The sequence below is a fragment of the Saccostrea cucullata genome, unplaced genomic scaffold (assembly GCF_032062105.1).
Source record: "Saccostrea cucullata isolate Sc308-1 unplaced genomic scaffold, CSIRO_AGI_Scuc_v1 ctg10554, whole genome shotgun sequence".
Classification (NCBI taxonomy): Eukaryota; Metazoa; Mollusca; class Bivalvia; order Ostreida; family Ostreidae; genus Saccostrea; species Saccostrea cuccullata.
This window is the reverse complement of record NW_026934655.1, coordinates 23,516-46,128: the sequence shown is the minus strand read 5'-3', so window position 1 is coordinate 46,128 and position 22,613 is coordinate 23,516. Positions and strand designations below refer to the sequence as shown.

General features: G+C 34.1%; 2 protein-coding genes across 3 annotated transcripts; one reads left to right on the top strand and one right to left on the bottom strand.

Moving 5' to 3' along the window:
- Positions 1–402: 402 nt before the first annotated feature.
- LOC134241136 (acyl-CoA-binding domain-containing protein 5-like) lies at positions 403–9,505 on the bottom strand. Of its 2 annotated transcripts, XM_062723218.1 has the most exons (12): positions 9,430–9,505; positions 8,662–8,782; positions 7,474–7,546; positions 6,151–6,207; positions 5,457–5,619; positions 5,231–5,368; positions 4,791–5,065; positions 4,117–4,522; positions 3,477–3,700; positions 2,310–2,342; positions 1,977–2,080; positions 403–580 (listed from the first exon to the last, which is right to left on the bottom strand). In XM_062723218.1, exons 1-12 carry the CDS (start codon positions 9,494–9,496, stop codon positions 562–564), a joined length of 1,680 nt encoding a protein of 559 aa, XP_062579202.1. In that variant the 5' UTR covers positions 9,497–9,505; the 3' UTR covers positions 403–561. The 2 variants fall into 2 exon arrangements, with proteins under 2 accessions (XP_062579202.1, XP_062579203.1); XM_062723219.1 differs by lacking the exon at positions 6,151–6,207.
- A 4,064-nt stretch (positions 9,506–13,569) lies between these two features.
- On the top strand, positions 13,570–15,896 carry LOC134241137 (membrane-associated transporter protein-like). Its single transcript, XM_062723220.1, has 3 exons — positions 13,570–15,089; positions 15,299–15,474; positions 15,677–15,896. Exons 1-3 carry the CDS (start codon positions 13,580–13,582, stop codon positions 15,893–15,895), a joined length of 1,905 nt encoding a protein of 634 aa, XP_062579204.1. The 5' UTR covers positions 13,570–13,579; the 3' UTR covers position 15,896.
- The last annotated feature ends 6,717 nt before the right edge of the window (positions 15,897–22,613 follow it).

Sequence of the window (22,613 nt, the reverse complement as noted above, 5' to 3'; positions counted from 1 at the left end):
CTATTTTAAGCTAAAGCTCGTTTTTTTTGTATATATACAGCAAGAACTAGTACGAGCTTTTTCTTGTTTTAACTTTTATTTCTGGTCCTGCTTCTAATAACCATAGGGAGTTTTAAGTCCCAGGACCATTAACACCTTATGCCACGTGGTGAAATGGTATAGAAGTCATTCAGTCCAAAGTAACACTGCTATTCTGGTTGCATTACATGTAAGCAAGGTAAGCAGTGCAATGCTTTTGAATTTCAACATGTAACAGAGAAAATGTCATATTTTTGACTGAATTAAAGCAAACCAGGTGAAGCTGTCATGTTCTGTGTAACGGCTGTTGAAGGCTTTGCAACAACTGACAAAGAAATTGATATCAATAATGATTTTTGAGATATTAAAAACACAACTCAACTATGCCATTGTCATATTTTACAATTTACTAGAATGCCAAGTCAAACATATCATGACATAAAACATTGTCTTGTATAAGTAATCAGTTTTAAAACACAAAATAACATCACTTAACTTTTAAATAATTAAAAATCACAGATAATTGATTGGAACTTCAGGAAATCATTGTGGTCTGTGTTTCCTGAAAATAAAGAAAATTCAGTGATAATAAACATGATAAGAGGTACTGATAAAATAGCATGTTACTCTAGCCTAATCTAAAATATTTAGGGCCTACATGCAATTTTTTTTACAAGTTACACATTATATTATAAGTCTATCTATTATCAAACAATTAAAAAAAATTGTATTTATCAAATACTATATATGGAAAAAACAATTTGCGCGGGTATGTTAAGGAAGCATATAAGTAATTTCTCGGGAAATTTAGACTTTTTGAAGAAAATTTAGTTTAATAAACTAAAACCACTGATAAACGTAAACTGTTATTTACTATCGCATACAGATAAAAGCGTGTCTAACGCAAAGACGTGCATCACCGCCACGGCATCACGTGACTTCTATTAATAGCAAAATTTTCCTTAATAAAAAGGCTTACAGAACAACAATACCCCTGAGTTTGATAATTTCTTTGAGTATGTAATATAGCTGAAAAACATCTATTTTGTCTAAAAAGTGCTGCTAGAATCCCACTATCTTGTCCGTAAAATATTTATTCCACACATTCGCACGAAACCTTACCCTTTGTTTTGATTTTTTTTATACATATGAATCGAGATTTTTCGTACAACCATGCTTAACTCGGGATTCTAGCAGCACTTTCCAAGTTTGTCAAAACGCAAACTTTCAATCTGTATAAATCGTATGTTTTGAAATATCCAGCTTATTGTTGTTCTGTTGCATTTTTTGGTCAAGAATGACGGACGATAGGCCGACCGGGATACGTACTATAGCTGACTGTCTTCGAAAGAGGATATAATCGATGAAAATAAATTAGCATACCTGTTGTATTAATTAAACTCCATATGAATTTAACACAATATTTCCGATATTTCCTTTTAAACTCCATTTTACGTATCTTTGAACATGCCGTCCTAGCCAAATTCTCTTTACAAGACATGATCAATTTCCAAGTTACTTGATGTACACATATGACGTCATCGGTGGTAGATTTCAATCATAATGACTGTTACAGCATAACAAAATAAAAACATTTTATTTTTGTTAATGTTTACACGTTTCTAATCATTTTCTAGAGTTAAATTACATTGCTAAATACCAATATTACGAAAACCTGATTTCTAAAATTGACGTCATCTTGCCTACTATGACGTCATAATGCAGCACTGATTTAGCCAAGGCAGAATATTTTGTATGCTTCCTTATTCCCCCTGCGTGTCTTCTCTACTTCTGTTTTTACAAACAAATTCATTGCGCCAGTGGAATGTTTGTTCCTAACACTAATCATGTTATGTTATGCAGAAGAAAAAATGCTTTATCGAGCACATGTAATGAAATATAAGGCAAGAGGGTGTTTCATAAATGGTAATTAAGACTGTAAGCTTTCTAGATCTTACCTCCTATGGAATAACTTGAGTAGTATCCAGTGTACAACAAGAGGCCAGACTAGAAGGGCAAATAGAGATCTTCTGTTGAAATCAAAAGGCCACCACTGGGACGTCTAGGAAGAAATAAAATTGTTTATTCCATCTTTGAAAATATCCAAAATTTGTTTACTTATTAATTTGCATGTATACCCACGTTCGTCATCATGCACATAAAATAACATAAAAGATTCTTGTGCTAAGATATGCACTCCTGTATATATTTAGCAGAGTGTGTTGATGTTACTTTTGAAAAACAGTATATAGTATGATAATGGTGGTGAAGAGATAGGAAGAAATACTTGCCTTTTTGTCTTTATTCTGACTCTCATTTCTACCCTAAAACCATCAAGTGTTAAAGATGTATTAGAAGATAATAAAACAAACAACCTTGGAACAGGAATTGGAAATGAAGTGCAGAAAATATGATATATATACATAAATTTTTTTGCATTAGGCCTATGTGACATTATAATTAGAAGAAACTGCAAATGACAGTCTGATGAATACATGAAGGACAAGATACCGGTACTGTAAGACCCGTTTTTGGCCCCTGATTTTGGGGGGCTTTCAGAATGATGCAAGTTTATCCATAGAAACCTGTTGTCATCCCTGTCATAAAATGAGTACTGGCTCCAAGTTTTGAAATTCACAGAGGTCACAGAGAGGTCAGAAAATAGGTCATTTTCTGAATTTTCTCATGTTTATGCAAATTTTCATTGATTTTACAGCACATTTTGTTTCCGAAAACAGAGCACAAGCTTGCCTATCTACCAAATTTATATATTTTATCAACTAGTATCAGATGCAGTTTATGTGTAAAAATCTCAGATAGGCAAGCTTGTGCTCTATGTTTTTCCAAGAAAAAAGTATCTCAAATATGATGAAATTCTACCAGAATTGAGTAAATTTGGTAAAATGTCCTACTTGTGCACTCTCTAATGGCTTCCATATAAGCTCTGAATCCAAATCAGTGCTGGTTTTAAAGCATCATTTTCAGTTCTTAACTACGAACTATCACAATTTTACCAGTGTTCTGATTTTCACATCAAATATGGGGCCAGATTTGGCAATTACCCTACCTCATCCTTTGAACATGCAAAAAGTAGAAGGTGTGTTTTTTAAAATGATTTTTTTGTTGTTGAAAAAGTGAACTTTTTTTCCTGTCTTAATCCTAGAAGGGAATTAGTTAAAACAAACATACATTTGTATACAGCAAACATTTGAAGATTCACCCTATTATCCCTCTGAACTAGAAATACATGTATGGTCCCTCATATGCACAAAAATAATTTACATGTATTTCCCTTTTCTTCAAATATTTTGTTTAGTTGCTGTTGCACATGAATTTTTGGCAGTGAGAAAGGAGTGAATATGTTAATATTTAAGACATAAAGGTACAAACACTGATGATTGAGCCTTTTGCTCTGATTAGCTTACATAATTTTAATTCTTGTAAATTGTTCACTGTACCTGATCTCTCTGAGCTTGCTCCAGGTTGTGGACTCTCTCCATCACATTATTCATATCTTGTTGTAAACGGACCAGAGCCAGTGCCATTTGAGCCTCTATGCTCCCTGAAGGGGCCCCTACAGGAAATCCCTCATTGTCCCTCCCTCCTCCCCCACCCATCCCATGATAACTCTGAGATCCTGAAGAACCACCCTGCTGGTTTTGTCTACCTCCCATTTCTCTCCCTGCAAGAAATAAAGAAAATGATTATTCTCTGTGGAAACATTTGTTTCACACTATTAATATGTAGCTTATTACCTCAGAAATGGACTAGTACTCTGTCAGGTGCAACTTTGTTTCAAAGATTATATACAAATTTTACCATGAACTTTGTATCATTTTACAGTATAGTGAGACTAATTTTTTTCCTATGTTCAATGGTTAAAAATATCCAATCTTAGATCAAAGTTACAATACCATGAGGAATGCTGACACAATTTAACATAACATGTGAATGTTTCAGATTCCAAAGGTCTGCAGAGATTTTCAGGAGAAATTTTGGAAAGCAAAGGAAATATTTGCAGATTGAATTGTTGTAAAGCAAAAGGGAAAGTGTGAAAGAAAGCATTAAAAATAACATTGGCATTATCTTCACACCTACCTCCAACATTCTGTACTCTGATTGGTCGACCTTCACCTTGAGAATAACCTCCTGGAGGAGACATATCCCCTCCTCCCACTACCCGGACATCTTTGTCATAGTCCTGTAGGTATGATGAGTTAAAATTGATATCCCTCCTACCGCTAGACTGATCCTCATCCTTATTACTGCTGTTATAGGAGAGGTTCATTGTGTCATGGCCTGGTGCATGGACTAGAAGACTGTCTGTCATACCTCGCCCACTGTTACCGAAGCCCAAAAGCCGACCTTTTGAGGGAGTGAAGGGAAGGGAGGAAAAATTGTGCCCATGAGATCCAAATGGAATGTGATTACCTAAGTTTCCTCCTGACTTTAAAGGTGTGGAGTTTGTCATTGTTGGATTGATTCCTAAAGCATCTGTTTCATCCTAAATTTAATCAAAAGGAATCAGATACCATGTCTGACTTAAATGCATTACCTACTATCAATTTTTTTGGTCAGAAAGTTTTAATGTCAAAGGAGTCAAGGACATAGTGTCAAAGAGAAAGCTTATATGCTCTCTAATTCTGCCCTTTTATTGCAGATTTACTTTATGCTGCAGCTCTCAGGTTCACTCAGAACAACTGCTATACAGTGACATTATACTTAATGAATTTGAATCTATACCTGCAACTGAGGCTATCTTAAGCCCTTACCTGTGATGGCTGGTCAGAGGTATCACAGAATTCTTCCTCACTCTCCGTCTCACTGGTTAGGTGGTCCCCCGACACTGGGTGTCGGTTTCTGTGGGTCCTACGCTCTCTGGGTGGAGACTGGTTATCTTGATTCCCTGGAGATTTATTTCCCTTCTGTTGATGAGCCGCTACTGTCAGTCTACTCTCTGTGATATGTATGTGATCTCCATTCATGGTGACTACCTCTCTTGCTTCTTCGTGTATCTTTGTGCTAACTGCAACGTCTGTGGAAGTATCTGGTGAAGACAATATTCACAATAAAATTTTACGTACCTGATAAAAAAAAAAATCATACATAATTGATTTATGTCATTGAATATGACAATAATTTTGCCTTTGCCTGTCAGTCACTAACATAATAAATGGTTTTAGTTTCCTATTTTTTTCCACTTAAGGATTACCATTCTCATCCTCTTCATCCAAACCATTTTGTAAAACTTCCTCTGATTGGTTCAGTAAGTCATTCATATCCTCACTTTTCTTCAAAACAGTGTCCACCATTTGTGAGTGGTCAAATATTTCCAGTGGGGTCTTACCATCTATAAATAAAAAGATATTTCAAATGAAGACTCAAACAACCCAACAATGAAAGGAAGCAGATCTCCATAGTAAGTTTAATAATTAAACCTGTTGATTCGTTGTCTGATGGAATGCCATTTTCTTCCTGAGGTTGGTGATTTTCTGCTGGGGGTTTGGGAACGGGTGAGTCCTCGTCTACTACCTCATAAAAACTGCCCAATTTTTCCATGAAGTCTCGAACCTCCTCATTTTGGGGCATAGCCTCAACAATCTGTTGGCAAATGTTTCTGATCATTATCTCAGGTAAGTCTCACTTGTAAACAAATTACTGGGAAATATACAAAAACATTCAAACATATTTACAAGGTAACTTGTTGAAATCAGAACATGGAAAAAAGAAATCTATAAAGGGGAACTGTGCATGCTTATGAAGAAGACTTTTATCATACATGCGTTACACGTTTTTTGTTAGTAAATAATACAAACGATTGCATTGTTTATGAAGAAATATGTCCATACCCAAACATGTAACATTATACTGAAAATAAATTTTGAATTTGTAGCTAACATGCATATATATGTTCTAACTTAAACATCATATTCCAGGACAATATATACGTAGAACTTGTTGTTTTAATGGGATCAGATTCATTTCATGTATCTACCAAACCTTATTTGAATTAAATCACGAGCCTACATAGTTGGCAAATAAGAAAATAGGATGCTGTATTGAATGTGAGTAGGAAAATCTGGTATACTGTAAACCCATACTACAGATAGAATGAGTGAAGAAAACTCCTACCCTGGGGTCCCCCTGTTCTTTCATTGCCAACCCCTTCTCAGTGAAATGTTTGATAGTCTGAAAGAGTTAAAAATCACCTCACTTGTCTGTCTGATTATCCACAACATTGAAAAATAAGAAAGTGATTGTTTCATCATTGAATCATAAAGCTATATAGTATATATATGTAAAACACGGTTTAATAAGCTTTAAATTGGCTGCACAGACATACTACACAATCACTTACTAGTAATCCAATATACAAGAGTAATGTTATGTACACTGTATATGTACTTATTTAATAACATAAAAAGCATATATCCTCATAAAAGACATTTGAAAAAAAATTCTACTTTCATTTGCTAAAAATATTGTAATTCAATGAATCAGAATACCTTTTAAAAAGAAAGGAAATATTACTCAGAGAAAGAAAAAAATCCTTCATTCTGCCATTTTCTCACCCCTAGCTTAGCCTATTTTGACACATTGGCCATGACAGGAAAAAGGAATAATCTTAAATTTTCACTGCAAGCAGTTGTTTTCATTTTCATGAAGCTAATTGTGGTCTTGTCATTCTTGAGGAGAGGACTTAACTGTTTTTATAAAGAGTGTTTCTTAAACATTCTAATTTAACATCTTTACCTCCTATCATAGTCCCATGCTAACCTGGGTAGCTACAATTAATTAAAACTGCACTCATGTTGTTCTTAAAGAAAATCATTTTTTCTCTCTCTATGTATATATTCCTTTGTAAAACTTTGATCCCCTAATCATGCTTATGAATAAATATAAAAATTCACTACATGTTTAACAGTGAGATTCAAAAACTATCATTTATTCACTGTTTACTGTGAAAGTTATTAAGTTTTATTTTTGAAACATCAAACAAAAGATTTTCAAGATTATGCTTAAATTTTGCCAAAATTTGCCCCAGTGCCTCTTAAGGAAATAATGAAAAAATTAAATGAAAGGAATAAAGAGGAAGGAGAAATTTAATGGGAAAAGTTCACTCTAGCTCCTCTTCCTTAGAGTAAAACAAATCAAACATCAACAAACAAAACAAAATTAATAAAGAACATGAAAAAAAGTCACTTAATTCATGAATTATCAGAATATAAAACTGCTGGGAAAAAAAATTAAGTACAAAACCAAAGGTAAAAATATACCATAGCTGCTTAATTTTTGCTTATTCAGTTTGTAATATGAATGATCAACAAAATATTTGAAAGTTATGATTTAGTTTTCTCAGAAAATATGAGAAAAATAGAAATGTAATACATATTGTCATGTTTTTTTTTTTTCATCCTGAAGCTGATAGACATCTGTCTTATCATAAGTCCCTACCTTTTTAAGTTCTTCTACATATTTTACCATTGCTTCTTCTCTTGGCATATCTCCTAATTTTGTCCAGGCATCCCTTTAAAGATAAATTAAATGTACTTAATTTTAAATTTGTCTTCATAGCACTGCTTCTGAAAAGTTTATTATACATGTACTTATGTGTTGTTGAAAATAAAACTCCCTGTCTTTTTTTCTTTGTTCAAAAAAAATCTTAATCATTCTTGTATAATGTACGATATTCACTTCTTCAACCCATTTTTTGACAAAAAATATTTAATGCAATTTATTATGAAGCAAGGAAGTTTGTAATCTGATGACACAATTACACATCTGACGTAAAAGAAAGTGACATGCAAAAATCTTAAGTGAAACTTATATTGTAAATATTTTGTAGTGTATATTATTTATTTTTTCGATGATATAATTGTGCAAATTTTTTTGGAAAAAAATCTTAAGTGAAACTTATATTGTACATATTTTATAGTGTATTTTATTTATTTTTTGACAATATAATCGTGTAATTTTTTTATGTGTTATATTGTACATGTAAGTTGCTTAAAAAACTTTCCATTTAAATTTTTATTATTACATGTATTAACTTATTAACTTTTGATTTATGTTGCTATTACTATAAAATTGGTTTTAAAATACTTAAGAGAGGGCTAATAAAGTTACAATAAATCTTGCATGCAAGAATAAAGTAAGATTTTTTGTGAAAAGAAATAAACTCCTCATATTTCTCTTATGATAGAAATTTATCATGGTTTTTGTGAAAAGGTCTGCAGGTCATTTCCTTCTGCATTTTTCAACGATGTTAAAATAATTTCTATTGCTCTGTGTTGGAGTAGAAAAGGTCATGGATTAAAATTTGTATTGCTGTCTAAAAATGGCACTAATTCAAGATTGCGAACGTCATTCCTTTTTGTAATTTTGTCTTTATTTTCTACCAACAAAATTTTTAACATATTACAGATGCAAAAAAAAAAATTACAAGAGCTTTGAAATGGTTTAATTACAAAGTAATTATCTTGAGAATGATTTATGCTTTTCGATCATGATGTTTTGTTTACATAGACCAAGGGTAGTAAGTCAAACATCAAACAAGATTTTCTGTGTTGTGACAGTAAAAACCAAAGAAAATGGTATTTCTGATTGTAAAGTAAAGGCAGATATATTTGGAGATGCCATTACCATTTCTTTTTGTTAACGATATCCCATGTCCATGGTTTTGGTCTTGAACATTTCCCCTCAGTTGCTTGTTTGTAATAACTATAAAAACTCAACATCATGTCATAGGATGGCTGAAAAGGACCTATAAATACAAAATGAAATATCAAAATTGGTAAATATAACAGTGAGCGCAGCAAGCAGTGCAAAGGGCTGCTCCCACTGCGTGCTCTAAAGACAATGCCTGCGCAAGAAAAATTTGGACTTGCATATTGATCCAGTTAATTTTTTTCCATAGTAACTTCTGGATCCAAAATGCATCACTTCTTTTATTAAATTAAGATATGTTCTCGCGAGAATAACAACAAAAGTTAAAAAAATTAACCTCTTCTTGATTAAATGGATGAATATTGCATATACAAGTTTACATAGAAAATAAAATGTTCTTTGATAAAAAAAAAAAATCAGCTTTGGTTTGGAAATGCAACTTAAAAATACATTCGTCATGTGACGTCAGAGTCTAGTCATCAAACGTAGTGCGGTTTGAAAAGACGGGACTTCATACAGTTAATAATCAGTATATACTGCAAAGGTATCTGCGCTCGCCTAAACGGTCGCATCGTCAACATATTATTTCAAAATGTGTTCAAACACAGGCAGCTAGGTGCATTTTAAAATTTAAAAATATTATCAAACACTTAATAAATCGGTAATGGTACACAAAAATCATTATTCATATTTTAAAAATGTCTAAGTTATTGACAAACTGCTTTATATTTGTAAAATAATCACCATCTTTCGGTAAACTGTGAATAACTTTTACAGCAGCGTCAAATTTCTCCTTTTCTATATTCGCCATTTTGAACAACACTGGTCATGTGACTTTTAATACACAGTTTCCGAACCCGACTTTAATATAGTTTGGACCTGGTGAGCATTGGAACTTGACTGTAAAAATTGTACATCAATAGCAGAAAAAATGGGACCGTGTGGGTTTTTTTTTTACAAACACATAATTATAAACAAGCCTAGCCCCCCCACCTTATACAATTTTTTTTTTCTTATAATACATGTCATAAATCCCTTCGAATATTGAACATAAATGATTTTGACAGTTGAAGATAACGAAGCAATGATCAGTTCAATGGCGGATTCAGGGGGGTTTGGGGGAGGTTCTTGGAACCCCCCCCCCTTCCCCCGCTCATTGATTTTTTTTTTTTTTATTTTTTTTTTACAATTGTCATTTTATCATTTTGTTGCATTGATAAGACTCTAAATGAACCCTTTGTTTGTACAAATGTGAAATATGCAACTACATAACAGGAAATCACTTTCCGCTTGAACGCACACAATACACAGGTAATCAACAGAGAGAGTGCCTCAGAGAGCGGGTAGTCCGTGCATCTAGTGAAGTCACAAGATCACAGTACAATGTAGTCTGTCAGGTACCAACAACAGAAAACTGCATAGTTACGGTGCTGCTCAGTAATATTCTTTTGCTGATAAAATGCATGTTTTTAAAACTATGAATAAACTATTATTCAGGTTTTTTTACCGTTTTAAAAATCAAATAAAATAATTTTTTTAACAAAACCAAGTTGGCTTAGCAAACCCCTCTAGTTTTGACAGATTCTCCAGTTTATGTAATTTTTTCTTCAGTTTAAAATTTCATTAATTGTACACTTGTTTTTATATTCCAAATCATATAATTGACAATATATACTTGAGTAAATTGAAAAGCTCTTGTCAGGGATTCTGAAAATAATTCAAATTTTTAATTTTTTTAGTGTTTAAAAATTTTGCACATTAGTTGTATCTTGGAAGTCAGCTTGACATATAGGACTAAATTAATTGTAGGTGCTTTTAAAGTAAAGACAACTTGAAGTCAACTGCTTGCATTCCTAAAATTGTCAGATTTAACAATTTTTTAAAGCAAAGTCTAAAGTCTTGTGTTAAAGTTAAATTAAATTGAAAACATTTTATTAAAAAATTTTGATGATCGGTCTTTAAAAAAGCTACAGAAATGCGGGAAAATGCACCATTTAGAACCATTTAAAACAAAATTTTACCGAACCCCCACCTACGGGAGGGGGACACCCCCTCCCCCTTCGGCCCTTTGGGCCTCAAAACCCCCTCACATGAACTTCTGGATCCGCCACTGCAGTGATCGGATTCATAAATCCGATGATGAATGAAATACTAGTATGGAGATAACAAACAATATTGAAGCTCACCTGTCCACTCAAAGAATACAAACCAGGATCAGAACAAACCTCTATAACATCAGAAGTGCCGGGGATCAGGTGTCATGAAGGAGTGAGCACTCCCTGCACACATCTGTCGTATTGTCCCTTCTCATGGTCGAGAAATAATGGGAAAAAAATCGTAGAGAATTTGTTGTATTATTACACGTAAATAATGGTTTAACAATTAATACGAAAAACTTAGTCAGCATTGGAATGGATGATATGATGTATTTGCTGACAATGTCATTGTATCCACCACAGAACTTGCGAAATGATAAACGAGATTGTTTTTTCATATTTTTTTTCATTAACTTGATTGTCAAAAGCATGCCTCTTTTTAGAAACTGTTCATACTTAGAGCATGTTCTTACATTATTTATCACAAACTCTCCTGCATCGACAAAAGCATTATAATGCAGAGTTGTCTTTCAAGTTACTCAGTTTGCATGAAGATACTTTTCTACTCTAGCGTTAGTGATTGAGTGATTAAATGTGTTTCCTTTTTGAAAATTCGAGAAGGAAAGAGAAAACTATACTAAATTCTAGCTATATAAAACTATAACTATAACAATGATAAATATTCAAAATTTTGGTATTCATTATACATGTGTAGTATGTCTGGCATTATTGTTTTATTTTATCTAAAATATATTTTAAAAAATTTAATTCTTTCTGCCATGCAATCTTTTCTTCCATAAGTTAAGAGCAGGAAATATGCCATTTTCCTCACGTAAATAATTCATTAAATTTCGTGTCTCAAGCAACAGACAAAACGGAAATTGGACAGAAATATGTCACATTATGGAGGCCGATCTCCAATCAGGTCCACGGAACAGAAATTACTCTTTTGATGGACAGAAATAAAACAAATTACCGCCTCCATCAGGCATTTTATACAAGTTCGTCAGGGAATATCTATTAATTGAAAATCTGTCGCCCATATCTAATCAGTTTTATTGAATGTCTTGTGTTGTATATTGATCACTTCTTTAAAAAAAAAACGTATATCCCTTCCTATAAATCGACCCTATAAATCCCAAAGACAGTTAGGAACTGCTACTTTGGAAAGAAAATTCAATATTTCGTCTGGATTTAACTTTTCAGATCAATGCATTCCTAGTGTATAAAAGAATTACTATCTTACATAAAGGTGAGTTTTAAAAATATATATATGTGAAAAAAGTTACTCAGATAAGTTAGAGATAAAGAGAAGGGGTAAGATGCAAAGTGTATACTTTGATCGTCTGTCTGCAATTTTTTTTTAAAAAAAATTGGGGTACTATCATTTTTATTTCCACTGACTCAGAAAATTGACTTATATATAAAGACTCATTACTATGTTTTCTTTTATAGTTCTTGTATCATTTTTTCATTTGTGAAATTTTAGAAAGTTACATATAAAACTATAGTCAGTGTAATACATTTGAACTGAATTATACTTTTTGCTCATCCATTCAAACATTACGGTTACATCACAACCACATCTGATTTGAACACTTATTATCATGATTATTGAAATAAGTTTTTCAATAGTGCCTGAGCATACATTTCAAAAACCAGGTTGCAACCACTATTTGAAAAAACGTTCAATTTCCAACTACTTGTCATTGGTTATATAAAAATACATGTAAGTATACGTAAATGAACTTAGCCAGTAAGTAATATAACAATAATAGGATACATGTATAACAATTTTATGAATATCCCTGCCCATGTCTTAGAAATGCTGACATTTCAGAATTTTAAAAAAGAAAAAGAAAAAAGTAGCATCAATCTGATCTTTTCTAATTATATACAAACATGGCCTTTTTTATTGCATAAATAAAAAGATATTGAGATTATTAGAAATCTTGTGACTGATTTGCAGATTTGAAAACGGGATTGAATACTAGTAATTATGCATATACTAGTTTATTGCGAGCATTTGGGCTTCAAAAAACTTCTCAATCGCCAAACGCCCATAATTAAGCATGGTCAGGTTCGAATGATCCTTATACAATTGACACGATAAAGAATATTTAACACAGCAATGGTGGAGGTCCAAAGCCATCATAATATTGGCATTTCATCCGTAATTGATGGCTTCTCAATAAGACTGAAAAAAAATTCACATAGATTTAAAAACAGCATACTAGGAGTCAATCCCTCTACCATTTATAGAATACAAACAAATCACCCCAATAACCTTGCTTCCTGGACCTTAAGAAGATGGTTTGCCAAATTACAAATATCGATAGCCCGCTCTATTGGAATGAGTAACTAGGGTTCTAGGACTTGCCTGATGCATTGTGATGACAGATCTGAATCAGAAGTGGTCTTGAATTGCAAAGATGATAAATGTACTGTGTCTGTTTTGATTGATAATGCTGTCAACACATAAAGATCGAGCAGATCCGATTAGCCTTGTCTCACTAAATTGGCTTCAAATTTAGTAATTGGTGCTTCAGTGTCACCATCATTTATTGATCTGCGATCAATCCAGACACTTTATCCTATATAAATACTTTACTACTTCTACATTTGTTTCAGAAACTGGACACCCTGTATTTTTTGATAGAGATACACTTTTAATGCTAGAGTAATCAATTCATATTTCCCCAACGCAAACAATCATGTAGGATGTTTTAAAGTTACGTTTAGCATTGAAAACATGTATTAACAAAAATATTTCAACTCTATCCTCTCACAGATACAAGATGTCTATTGGATTGTTAACATCAACCATTCAGGCAGCGAAAAGAATACGGGATCAAGTGAATCCCATGGTTCAGAATATGGGATCAGGGATTGCAGCATTTATCAATCCTGAAGATAATTACTCTTACCTACAAAAGAAGAAAACTCGGCTAGAATTAATTCGTTTGAGTGCTGTTGTGTGTGGAATAGAGCTTTGTTACGCCGCTGAAACTGCTTTTGTTAGTCCGATTCTACTGAAACTTGGTGTTCCGGCTCCTCTTATGTCTTTGGTATGGTGTTTAAGTCCATTTTTTGGAGCTGTCTGTGTTCCCATTTTAGGTTCTTTAAGTGACAATTGTAGATTAAAATTTGGTCGTCGTCGACCCTTTATAGTTTTATTAGCAACTGGTATTGTCATAGGACTTATTATTGTTCCAAATGCGAAAACCTTTGGAATGCATTTAGGTGACAAATCAGACATAGTATTTAGCAATGAAACGGCAAATTATCACAATAATACATTTGACACTATTGATAACACAACGAACTCAGCTCTTCTGCAGTACAAAATGGAAGCCAACAAAACAGTCGATGCAACTTATTTGGAAGAACGAGACGACATGATAAGCTCAAGTATTCACGCAAATCACAAAACAGGAATTATTCTTACAATATTAGGAGTGGTTCTGTTGGACTTCAGTTGTGACGCAGCCCAGTCCCCAAGCAGAGCGTATCTTTTGGATGTTAGTATCCCAGAAGATCACTCCAGAGGACTGAGCACCTTTACCATTATGGCGGGACTTGGAGGGTGCTTTGGATACATCATGGGAGGAATAAATTGGGATTTGAAACACAACGAGGGATCGTCCTTAGAAGAACACGTACTCGTGGTTTTTACAGTGGTTACTATTTTCTTTATAGTGTGTCTTGTTATTACTTTAACAAGTTTCAAGGAACTTCCGTTGTCACACTTTGAAAAATCAGTTGAAGAAATTCAGAAGTCGACAAAAGTGAAAGGAAAATCCAAGTACGAAAAGTTTACGAACGAGGAGGATGATGACAGACTGGAAGACGGAGATGAAAAATTAAAACAATCTTCTACTCCAATTAACTACGGATCTACTGATGGTTTTCCAAATAAGACATCTCAGACGGAGAATTACCCCAGTGAAAAAGAGCCAAATGACATCAAAGCAAAACAACCTTCACCACCAAGTTCAAATCTGATTTCATTATTGAATGAAGTTAAATTAAAAACTTACTTAGTGTCTATCGTACGAATGCCTAAGTCTCTGTTTGTCCTATGTGTGACTAATCTCTTTTGTTGGATGTCCCTTGTCTGCTATTCTCTGTATTTTACGGACTTTGTTGGTCAGGCAGTTTTCAAAGGCGATCCAAAGGCACCAAGACTAAGTCATCTACACAAGCTTTATAATGATGGTGTTCGATTAGGATCTTTTGGAATGGCACTGTATTCTTTGTCTTGTGCTTTTTATTCTATGTTTATTGAGAAACTGGTGGAAAAATTTGGTAAGTTAATAAGCGTATGAATTATAAATGTATAAAATTTTAGATTTCAATTTCTTATACCAGTCAACTTAACCATTTGTTAAAAGGAAGATAAAATTCTTCACAAAGTATTAAAATAATACTCTTAAAGAGAAAATCAAAATACTTTAAATTTTTTAAAATGGTTTTAGATATGAATCTTTTTCAAGTCAAATCAATTAATTTTGAAGGAGCAAAGTGTGTGTATATTGGAGGGCAGCTTGTCTACTGCATTGGCATGATCATCATGGCGGCCACCCAAAGTAGAGTGACTGTCATTTTGTTTTCACCCACTGCTGGTATTATGTACGCCACTTTATTCACAATGCCCTACATGTTAGTGGCTAATTACCATACAAAGGGACAGGTAAGAAACAATACGTTTTTGTGTTTTATACGTGTATTTACTTGATTTATATTAATTTATGATCTAAATTTTTTTTTTGAAGGGGAGAGCGTTTTAAATAATTCATAATATTTCTTTAATGAGTAAAATTTTATATACTAAATGACAAGACTTTTGTTTGTAAGTTTGGGATACAGACTTGAAATCTGCGTTTACATTTCAGTTTTCAACAGAACCTTTGACAGAAAGTAACATCCGGGGACTAGGGACGGACCTCGCCATCGTCAGCAGTATGGTGTTTGTGGCACAGTTTGTTCTCTCAGCGTTTGTGGGGTCAGTGGTGGACGCCGCAGGGAGTACTGTGGCGGTAGTGGTGGTAGCAGCAATACTCAGCTTTCTTGGCGCGGTGTCTGCTACTCAAGTTCTCTACCTAGATTTATAATATGGATCAAGAAAAAATATTTGTTTTTGATAAAATCTGTCATCTGTACCAATTTGAAAATGTTTTTACATAATTTGCTTGTGATCAATAAAATATGGCACACATAAAGATTGTATTAAGATGCAAATTGGAAGCATCTCTATTTGTGCTTGAAAGAAATACGTATATCAAGCATCCTCTCGCTTAAAATTTCAGTGGGAAAAATCGCACCTTATCGAGATTTGTTTTCGGACACAATGCATTGATTGTAAACACTAGTATTCCAACGTTGATACTTAAAAGACGCTTGAGTCTCTGAATGACAATATCTATGTAGTATTAAGTCCTCCAACACTCTGTCGGAATTCTTAAGGGGTAGATATTGCGTCCCGTTATAAGCAGTCGTATTTTGGTATTTATATTTTATTCATAAATTATACATGAGATATACCAAATTTTGAGTTGAAGGCCACATCAAATCTTTTCTTTTTCTCATGGGGCAGTTCTTGAATAGATTCTGCTGCATATCAATGCACAAATTAGGTCTGCTAAAAACGAGGCACAATTGGTAACCGTGAGAATTGCAACTTAGAAAAAACAAGAGGCCCATGGGCCTTATAGGTCACCTAAGTATCGTGTAACAACTTTCCAACATTTGAATTTGATTCGTGATTTCAACCAGAGGCCATGAAATTCACAATTTTGAAAGAGGCACCACTGCTTATCATAACTATACACTTAGCATGCGTACTTTGGTTACTTAAAGCTGACATGAACTCTTAAAAAGGCATCATTTTTTCATCTTTGCACGACTTACTACATTCCTGTACGCCTTTGTCCGCCATATTTCTTCGATTCCGCCATATTTTCTTGAAAATTTTTGGCCACCTATACCTGTTATATAAAGTCTGGTGCATTTGTTTCACTTGAGTGATTTTCTAGCCTGGCTGTCGACATGTACACATCTCCGATAGCATAGTTGTCATAAATCCATAAACTGACCAAATACATGATTTAAAAGTTAACAAAAACTAGAACTATACTGAGAAGTAAATTATTTTTGAATGCATTTGCTGCAATTTAGAAAAAATAACACGGAAAACAGCAAAAGCCGTTTGGATATGCACGCATGCAGGTCGAGAATACGCATCGAACGCAATGATAAGGATATTTACCTGAATACTGCTATCGTTACAGGGATGTGCACATGTCGAAAGAAATATCCTATTTTACGTTTATTGAAATATGCATCTCAGAATTCATGTAATCCATTGCTAACTGAACAGTAAAAATTGTCACCACATAGCACTTGGACACACGTGGTCCACGACGATAGTCTATTTGGTCAGGGGAAATTTCAAAGGTGGAAAGCTTACTGGTATTTTGGTTGACTGAAAAAGTGCAATTTTTTTTTCAAAAATGAATATTACTCTTGTCTGTATATGTAAATGTAAACAAAATTTTTAGACATGGCTTAATTACATTAAATTTATTTTATAGCATGCAACATTACGAATCATTCATCCTTTGACGAGATTCTCCCGTTAAAAGGGGGGGGGGGGGTAAAAAAAAATGCATAACGCTCTCTGAAAAAGATCGGATTTTTTAACGATCAAATATTTTCATTATAAATAATGTGTATTGGCTTTATTTATTTATTTATTTATTTTAAATAAAGACCTTATATAACTTGATTTAAACTTATTTTCATAATTTTATATACAATAAACGAGTTTGATTCTATGGTACATGAATAATCAAAATAGAATTCATTGGCGGATCCAGAGGTGGAGTGGGGTTCCACGGATTGGAACCCCCGGCCTTTATTTTTGTACACACATACAGAGACAGAGAGAGAGAGAGAATGTTTTTTTTCTGTAATATAGAGTACAGATATTTATACGTCTAATAATATGAATAATTTGAAGAAATAAAAAAAATCTCTGTCCTTTCAGTTCTCTAGATCTGTAGATTTTCGCAGATTTGCTTTCCTCCGCGTACCTTCAATCATTTTTCAATCAACTATTTGAATCTCTTCACCATTTTACAAAAATCACAAAATATATAGGTGATTTTATACATAACAGTAGATCTATAAAGCATGCGTGAATAAGAAACTAAACCAAAAAATTGTACGTTGCTATAAATGTGAAGTATGGGAATTTAGGCGGGGGGCATATTTTATTTTTTTTTTCTTTATAAACGAGCAATATTTTCTCAGGAAACAGTGTTTATTGTTATTCATAATGTGTTTAAAATTAATCACATTCTGAAATTTTATGCTTTTTTTCTGTTAAGCATAGCATTCTTTCTGAAAGTAGCGAGCTGCACTTTAGTATGTAATGAAATTCACCTCTGAGTTCTTTTAAATTACAATGGGGACAAATTCTATCTTGTCTTGGTAACCCTGTCTAAGGGCTTCGACCACCCACAAGTAACATGCAAGGAAGATTCCAGCGAACATTTTTTTTACCATTTTTGAACCATTTTCAGAAGTAACTAACTTTAAGAAGTATGCATGAAATATTTCGATTCGGTAAAGATAAAGGTTTAAAATGTTCCCGTAGTATGCAGATGGGCAGATGGAGGGGGGGGGCTCACTTTTTCTGAGAATAATCTTTGCTGCAGTTTTAAATAAATTAAAATTTTGATTTGGAAGCTCCCTCCACATTTTTTGTTTGCAGGAAAATACGCAGATTCAAGCATTCAAAAGTAATGTACTGAACAGAAAAGTTACAGGAAGCCTCCTTTATCCCCTACCAAAAAGGATTGTATAGAGTGTGGTGCTTAGGTTTTTTTGTTTTGTTTTTTGTGTTTGTTTTGTTTTTTGTTTTTTGTTTTTTTTTTTTGCTTGTCAACTGATGTTGGAGGTCCCCCATCAATATAAATTGAAGTGGCTGTGTTGTGATTCTATGCATGAGTGCCATGCGCGGATCTAGAGGGGATTAGGAGACCCCCCCCCTACCCTGGGATTTGCAAGGTTATTAAATTTATTTACTAAAGCAAGAAAAAAAGTTACGTAGGAACCCCCTCGGAAAACGCAGACTCCCTGGTAAACGCGAATTTGTGTTAAATTGGTATGAAAAGGCTAAGGTTTGAAGCATTCGAAGTCGTCGGCTACCCCCCCCCCCCCCCGTCCCCCACCCACTCACCGAAATAGGTTTTGAAGTTTGGGCGAGTTTTCGGGGGTCTTTTTTTGCATGTCAAGAAATATCTGGGTTGGATATAAATTATTAATAGTCGAAGCATATAGGAAGGGAAAGCAAACTGCCGATGAGAGTTCCACATTCTACCAAAAATTAGCTTTTTTATACCTCTTGTCTAAATAATTTTGTCCAGATTCCTTACCTGAGAAGGTACATGCATTTGAGAAAGTTCCCAATGTTCCCATTCCTATGATGTAGACTTCACGTTTACATGTATTTTCCTTTCAATTTCGGCGTTTAGGTTTATTTTCTTGTCAAAAGTAAAATTATTATTTCAATTTTTGAACAAGTTTCGACATCCCCGCCTGACAAAAAAAATCTTTGATCTGTCCCAAGATCTAATAAATGGTACAGCACAAAATAGATATGATTTTATATCTATTATTGCGCTTACAGATGGTTACAGGAGGAGAGAAAGCGAGAGAGTTCAATGAATAAAAGAGTAATTAAAAATTATCTGTATTCCACCAGGTTTCAAGTTTCCCTACCAAGGTTTTTAAAAGTATCTCCCAAATATTGCAACAGAAATTATTTTTATTTTTTAAAAAACTAGACTGTCAGACAGGGATACTGAATTCTCGAAAGACTTCCTTTAATAATTATAAAACAGCCATGCACATTCCGCAAAAATGTTCATACTTTGTGGTCGGAGTGAGACAATAAAAAATCTTCAAAAATGGAATTGGCAGAAATGTCTGTCTTCCAAGAATATTTAGGTAACGGCCATGTCAATTATTTCTGCCCCCCCCCTTAAAATACAAATGCCTCAACATCAGTCTAAAAGGGGGATGTTTTTTCCGCGTGTGTGTTAAAGAACGTACAGATGCACACATAAACTTTTGTATTCTGGTTAAATGTTTTTAAGTCTTGAACTAAATATTTACCGTATATCAAATTACTTGGTTTAGATTTGAGATTAGTACTAAAATAATCAGTTGTAATTGACAAATGAATTTTGCGATGCAAAACAACTGCAGACTGTATAAAGAATGTTTATTAGAACTAGATAGACAATTTTCAGTTATACCTTATGAAGCCGTTATAATTATACTTTAGATCCCCCCCCCCCCATTTCAGCCGCCCAAATACCACTCTTTTCCACTTGTGATATTTTCCCTGACCAAAATCTGATCAGCACGGACTAAGTGTATCGACGCGCTAGACTGTACGGAGTAGATACAGTGTGTTTATTGAGTTTTTATGGAGTTTATTTCTTTTTTGTGATGCATATTTCAATAAATGGAATTCAGGGTGTATATCACTTGACTTGTGCACATCTTCGAACCGATGCAGTGATCTTATTTAAGGAATCACTGTCTAGTTTCGAGAGTATGCCAGGGCATCAACAATAGTGGGAAACATGGGATAATTTGCATAACGGGCGAAGCCCGTTATGCTAAAATTATCCCATGTTTTCCACTATTGTTGATGTCCCTGGCATACTCTCGAAACTAGACAGTGATTCCTTATATTTCCAGTGAAATAAAATTGTAGATTTAGACATTAAGATGTAGACTAATCGATTTAAATTACACGAGGACTTCTATGCCAATTTCAATAGTCCTCGCACACTGACGTCAAACACAAAGGCAGCCGCACGAGATTTACATGCATATTTGGCCTCCTTAGCGTCAGACACAGAGACAGATGCGCACGAGATTTGCATGCGTATTAGGCCTCCTTAGCTGCTGACCTATCGACCTGCCTAATTTACATTCCGGCAGAATTATCAGGAAATCAACTCCGCTTAATTTCAAAGGGTTATTATAGAGAAAAAAAATTAGAAATGGAAATATTACCAGGTATGGGTGCGTTTACAGCGTTCGACGCGTTTTCTCGACATGCATCAAAGTCTGTATAAGACCTGCAAATCAAAGACGCTGATGGTTTTGTTCCATTCAAATGATAATAATTTCAAAGTGTGTTTACGGGTTTTAGTGCTTTTTATTTCATGTTTATTCTGCATAAATTGGCGCAGTGTAAAAATGCGTACTCGTGCAACTAAATCTTTCTTTCAAACTTGCATTTTCTTTCTTTTTTTATTACATTTGATTCAAATCTATAATTATTCAGAAATATGATTATTATGTTGTGTGGTTTTGAAATGTCTTGATCAATCCATGTGTTTTCAAATGTTTTACCATCGGAGATGTGCACAAGTCGATAGCCAAGCCAAAAAATCATTCAAGTGTAACGAGGGCATTCGGGTATATATCGTTACAATAAGACAAGGTATCTGAGAGAAATATGGCGGAATACGGCCATAGTTGGTATGAAACAAGTCGTACATAAATGAAAAAGTTGCGTTTTTAAGAATTCATGTCAGCTTTAATACCCATAGGTAGATCAGAGTAACAAAGAGAAAATGCACTTCCACTTTATTAGTTGTGCACCCCATCCCACAGGAACCACTGACCCTGGGGCCACATCTTTCAAAATTTTGGAAATTTTATGAATTTTATTTCATCATGTTGTTGATTAATAGCAAAGTACAGATTTCAAAGCATTAAATTATTTTGAAACTATGCCCCCAGTACCTCTGTCCCAGGAGCCCGGTAATTAACCATTTTGGAAGAGGCAGCTTTCTTCGTCATAAATATGTACTAAGATCATTGGAATAATACCCAGGAGCAGAGGAAAAGATTTTCAAAGAATTCAAGCGTTTTCACTATATAAATATTAGGGCCCCACCCAAACACAAGAAGCCCTGACTCAGGGGCCCTAAAATTCACAAATCTCAAAGAGGCATCCTTCCTCCTCATAACTATGTGCATAGTTCATTGGTTAAATACCCAGCTGGTACAGAAAAGAAGATTTTTAAAGAATTTATGCATTTTCACTATATAATCAATAGAACCCCACGCTAACACCAGAACCCCTAACCCAGGGGCAATGAAATTCACAATTTTGGAAGAGGCAGTCTTATTCAACATAACTATGTACTTGTTTAGTTTATTTAATACTCAGGAGCAGAGAAGATTTTCAAAAATAATCCATTTTCACTCTTTAATCTTTATAGCCCCGCCCTAGCACTTGAACCCCCTAATCTTGGGGCCATGAAATTCACAATTTTGGAAGAGGCAGCCTTACTCAACATAACTATGCACTTGGTTAGTTTATTTAATTCCCACGAACAGAGAAGAAGAATTTCAAAGAATTTATACATTTTCACTATATAATCTTTATAGCCCCGCCCTGCCACTAGAACCCCTAACCCTTGGGCCATGAAATTCACAATTTTGGAGGAGGCAGTCATTTTCAACTTAACAATGCACTTGTTAGTTTATTAAATGCCCAGGAGCAGAGAAGAAGAATTTCAAAACTTTATGCATTTTCACTATATATAATCTATTTAGCCCCGCCCTAGCACTAGAACCCCTGACTCTGGAGCCATGAATTTCACAAATTTGCTAGAGGACTCAATGCTGATTACAATCATACCAACAGTTTGACTGCTTGATGTCCAGGAGTAAAGAAGAAAATTGCACTAATTTTAGTGGTTTGCCCCCCTCCCCTAGTCACAGAGGGAGGGG

Excerpts from the sequence above, each read along its gene's own strand:
- LOC134241136 (XM_062723218.1), bottom strand. The coding sequence starts at position 9,496 with ATGGCGAATATAGAAAAGGAGAAATTTGACGCTGCTGTAAAAGTTATT. Across the intron at positions 5,620-6,150 it reads AAGAACAGGGGGACCCCAGG|ATTGTTGAGGCTATGCCCCA; the intron begins GTAGGAGTTTTC and ends ATTTGCCAACAG. Across the intron at positions 4,523-4,790 it reads CCTCTGACCAGCCATCACAG|GATGAAACAGATGCTTTAGG; the intron begins GTAAGGGCTTAA and ends GATTAAATTTAG.
- LOC134241137 (XM_062723220.1), top strand. The coding sequence starts at position 13,580 with ATGTCTATTGGATTGTTAACATCAACCATTCAGGCAGCGAAAAGAATA. Across the intron at positions 15,090-15,298 it reads GAAACTGGTGGAAAAATTTG|GAGCAAAGTGTGTGTATATT; the intron begins GTAAGTTAATAA and ends TTAATTTTGAAG. Across the intron at positions 15,475-15,676 it reads ATTACCATACAAAGGGACAG|TTTTCAACAGAACCTTTGAC; the intron begins GTAAGAAACAAT and ends TTTACATTTCAG.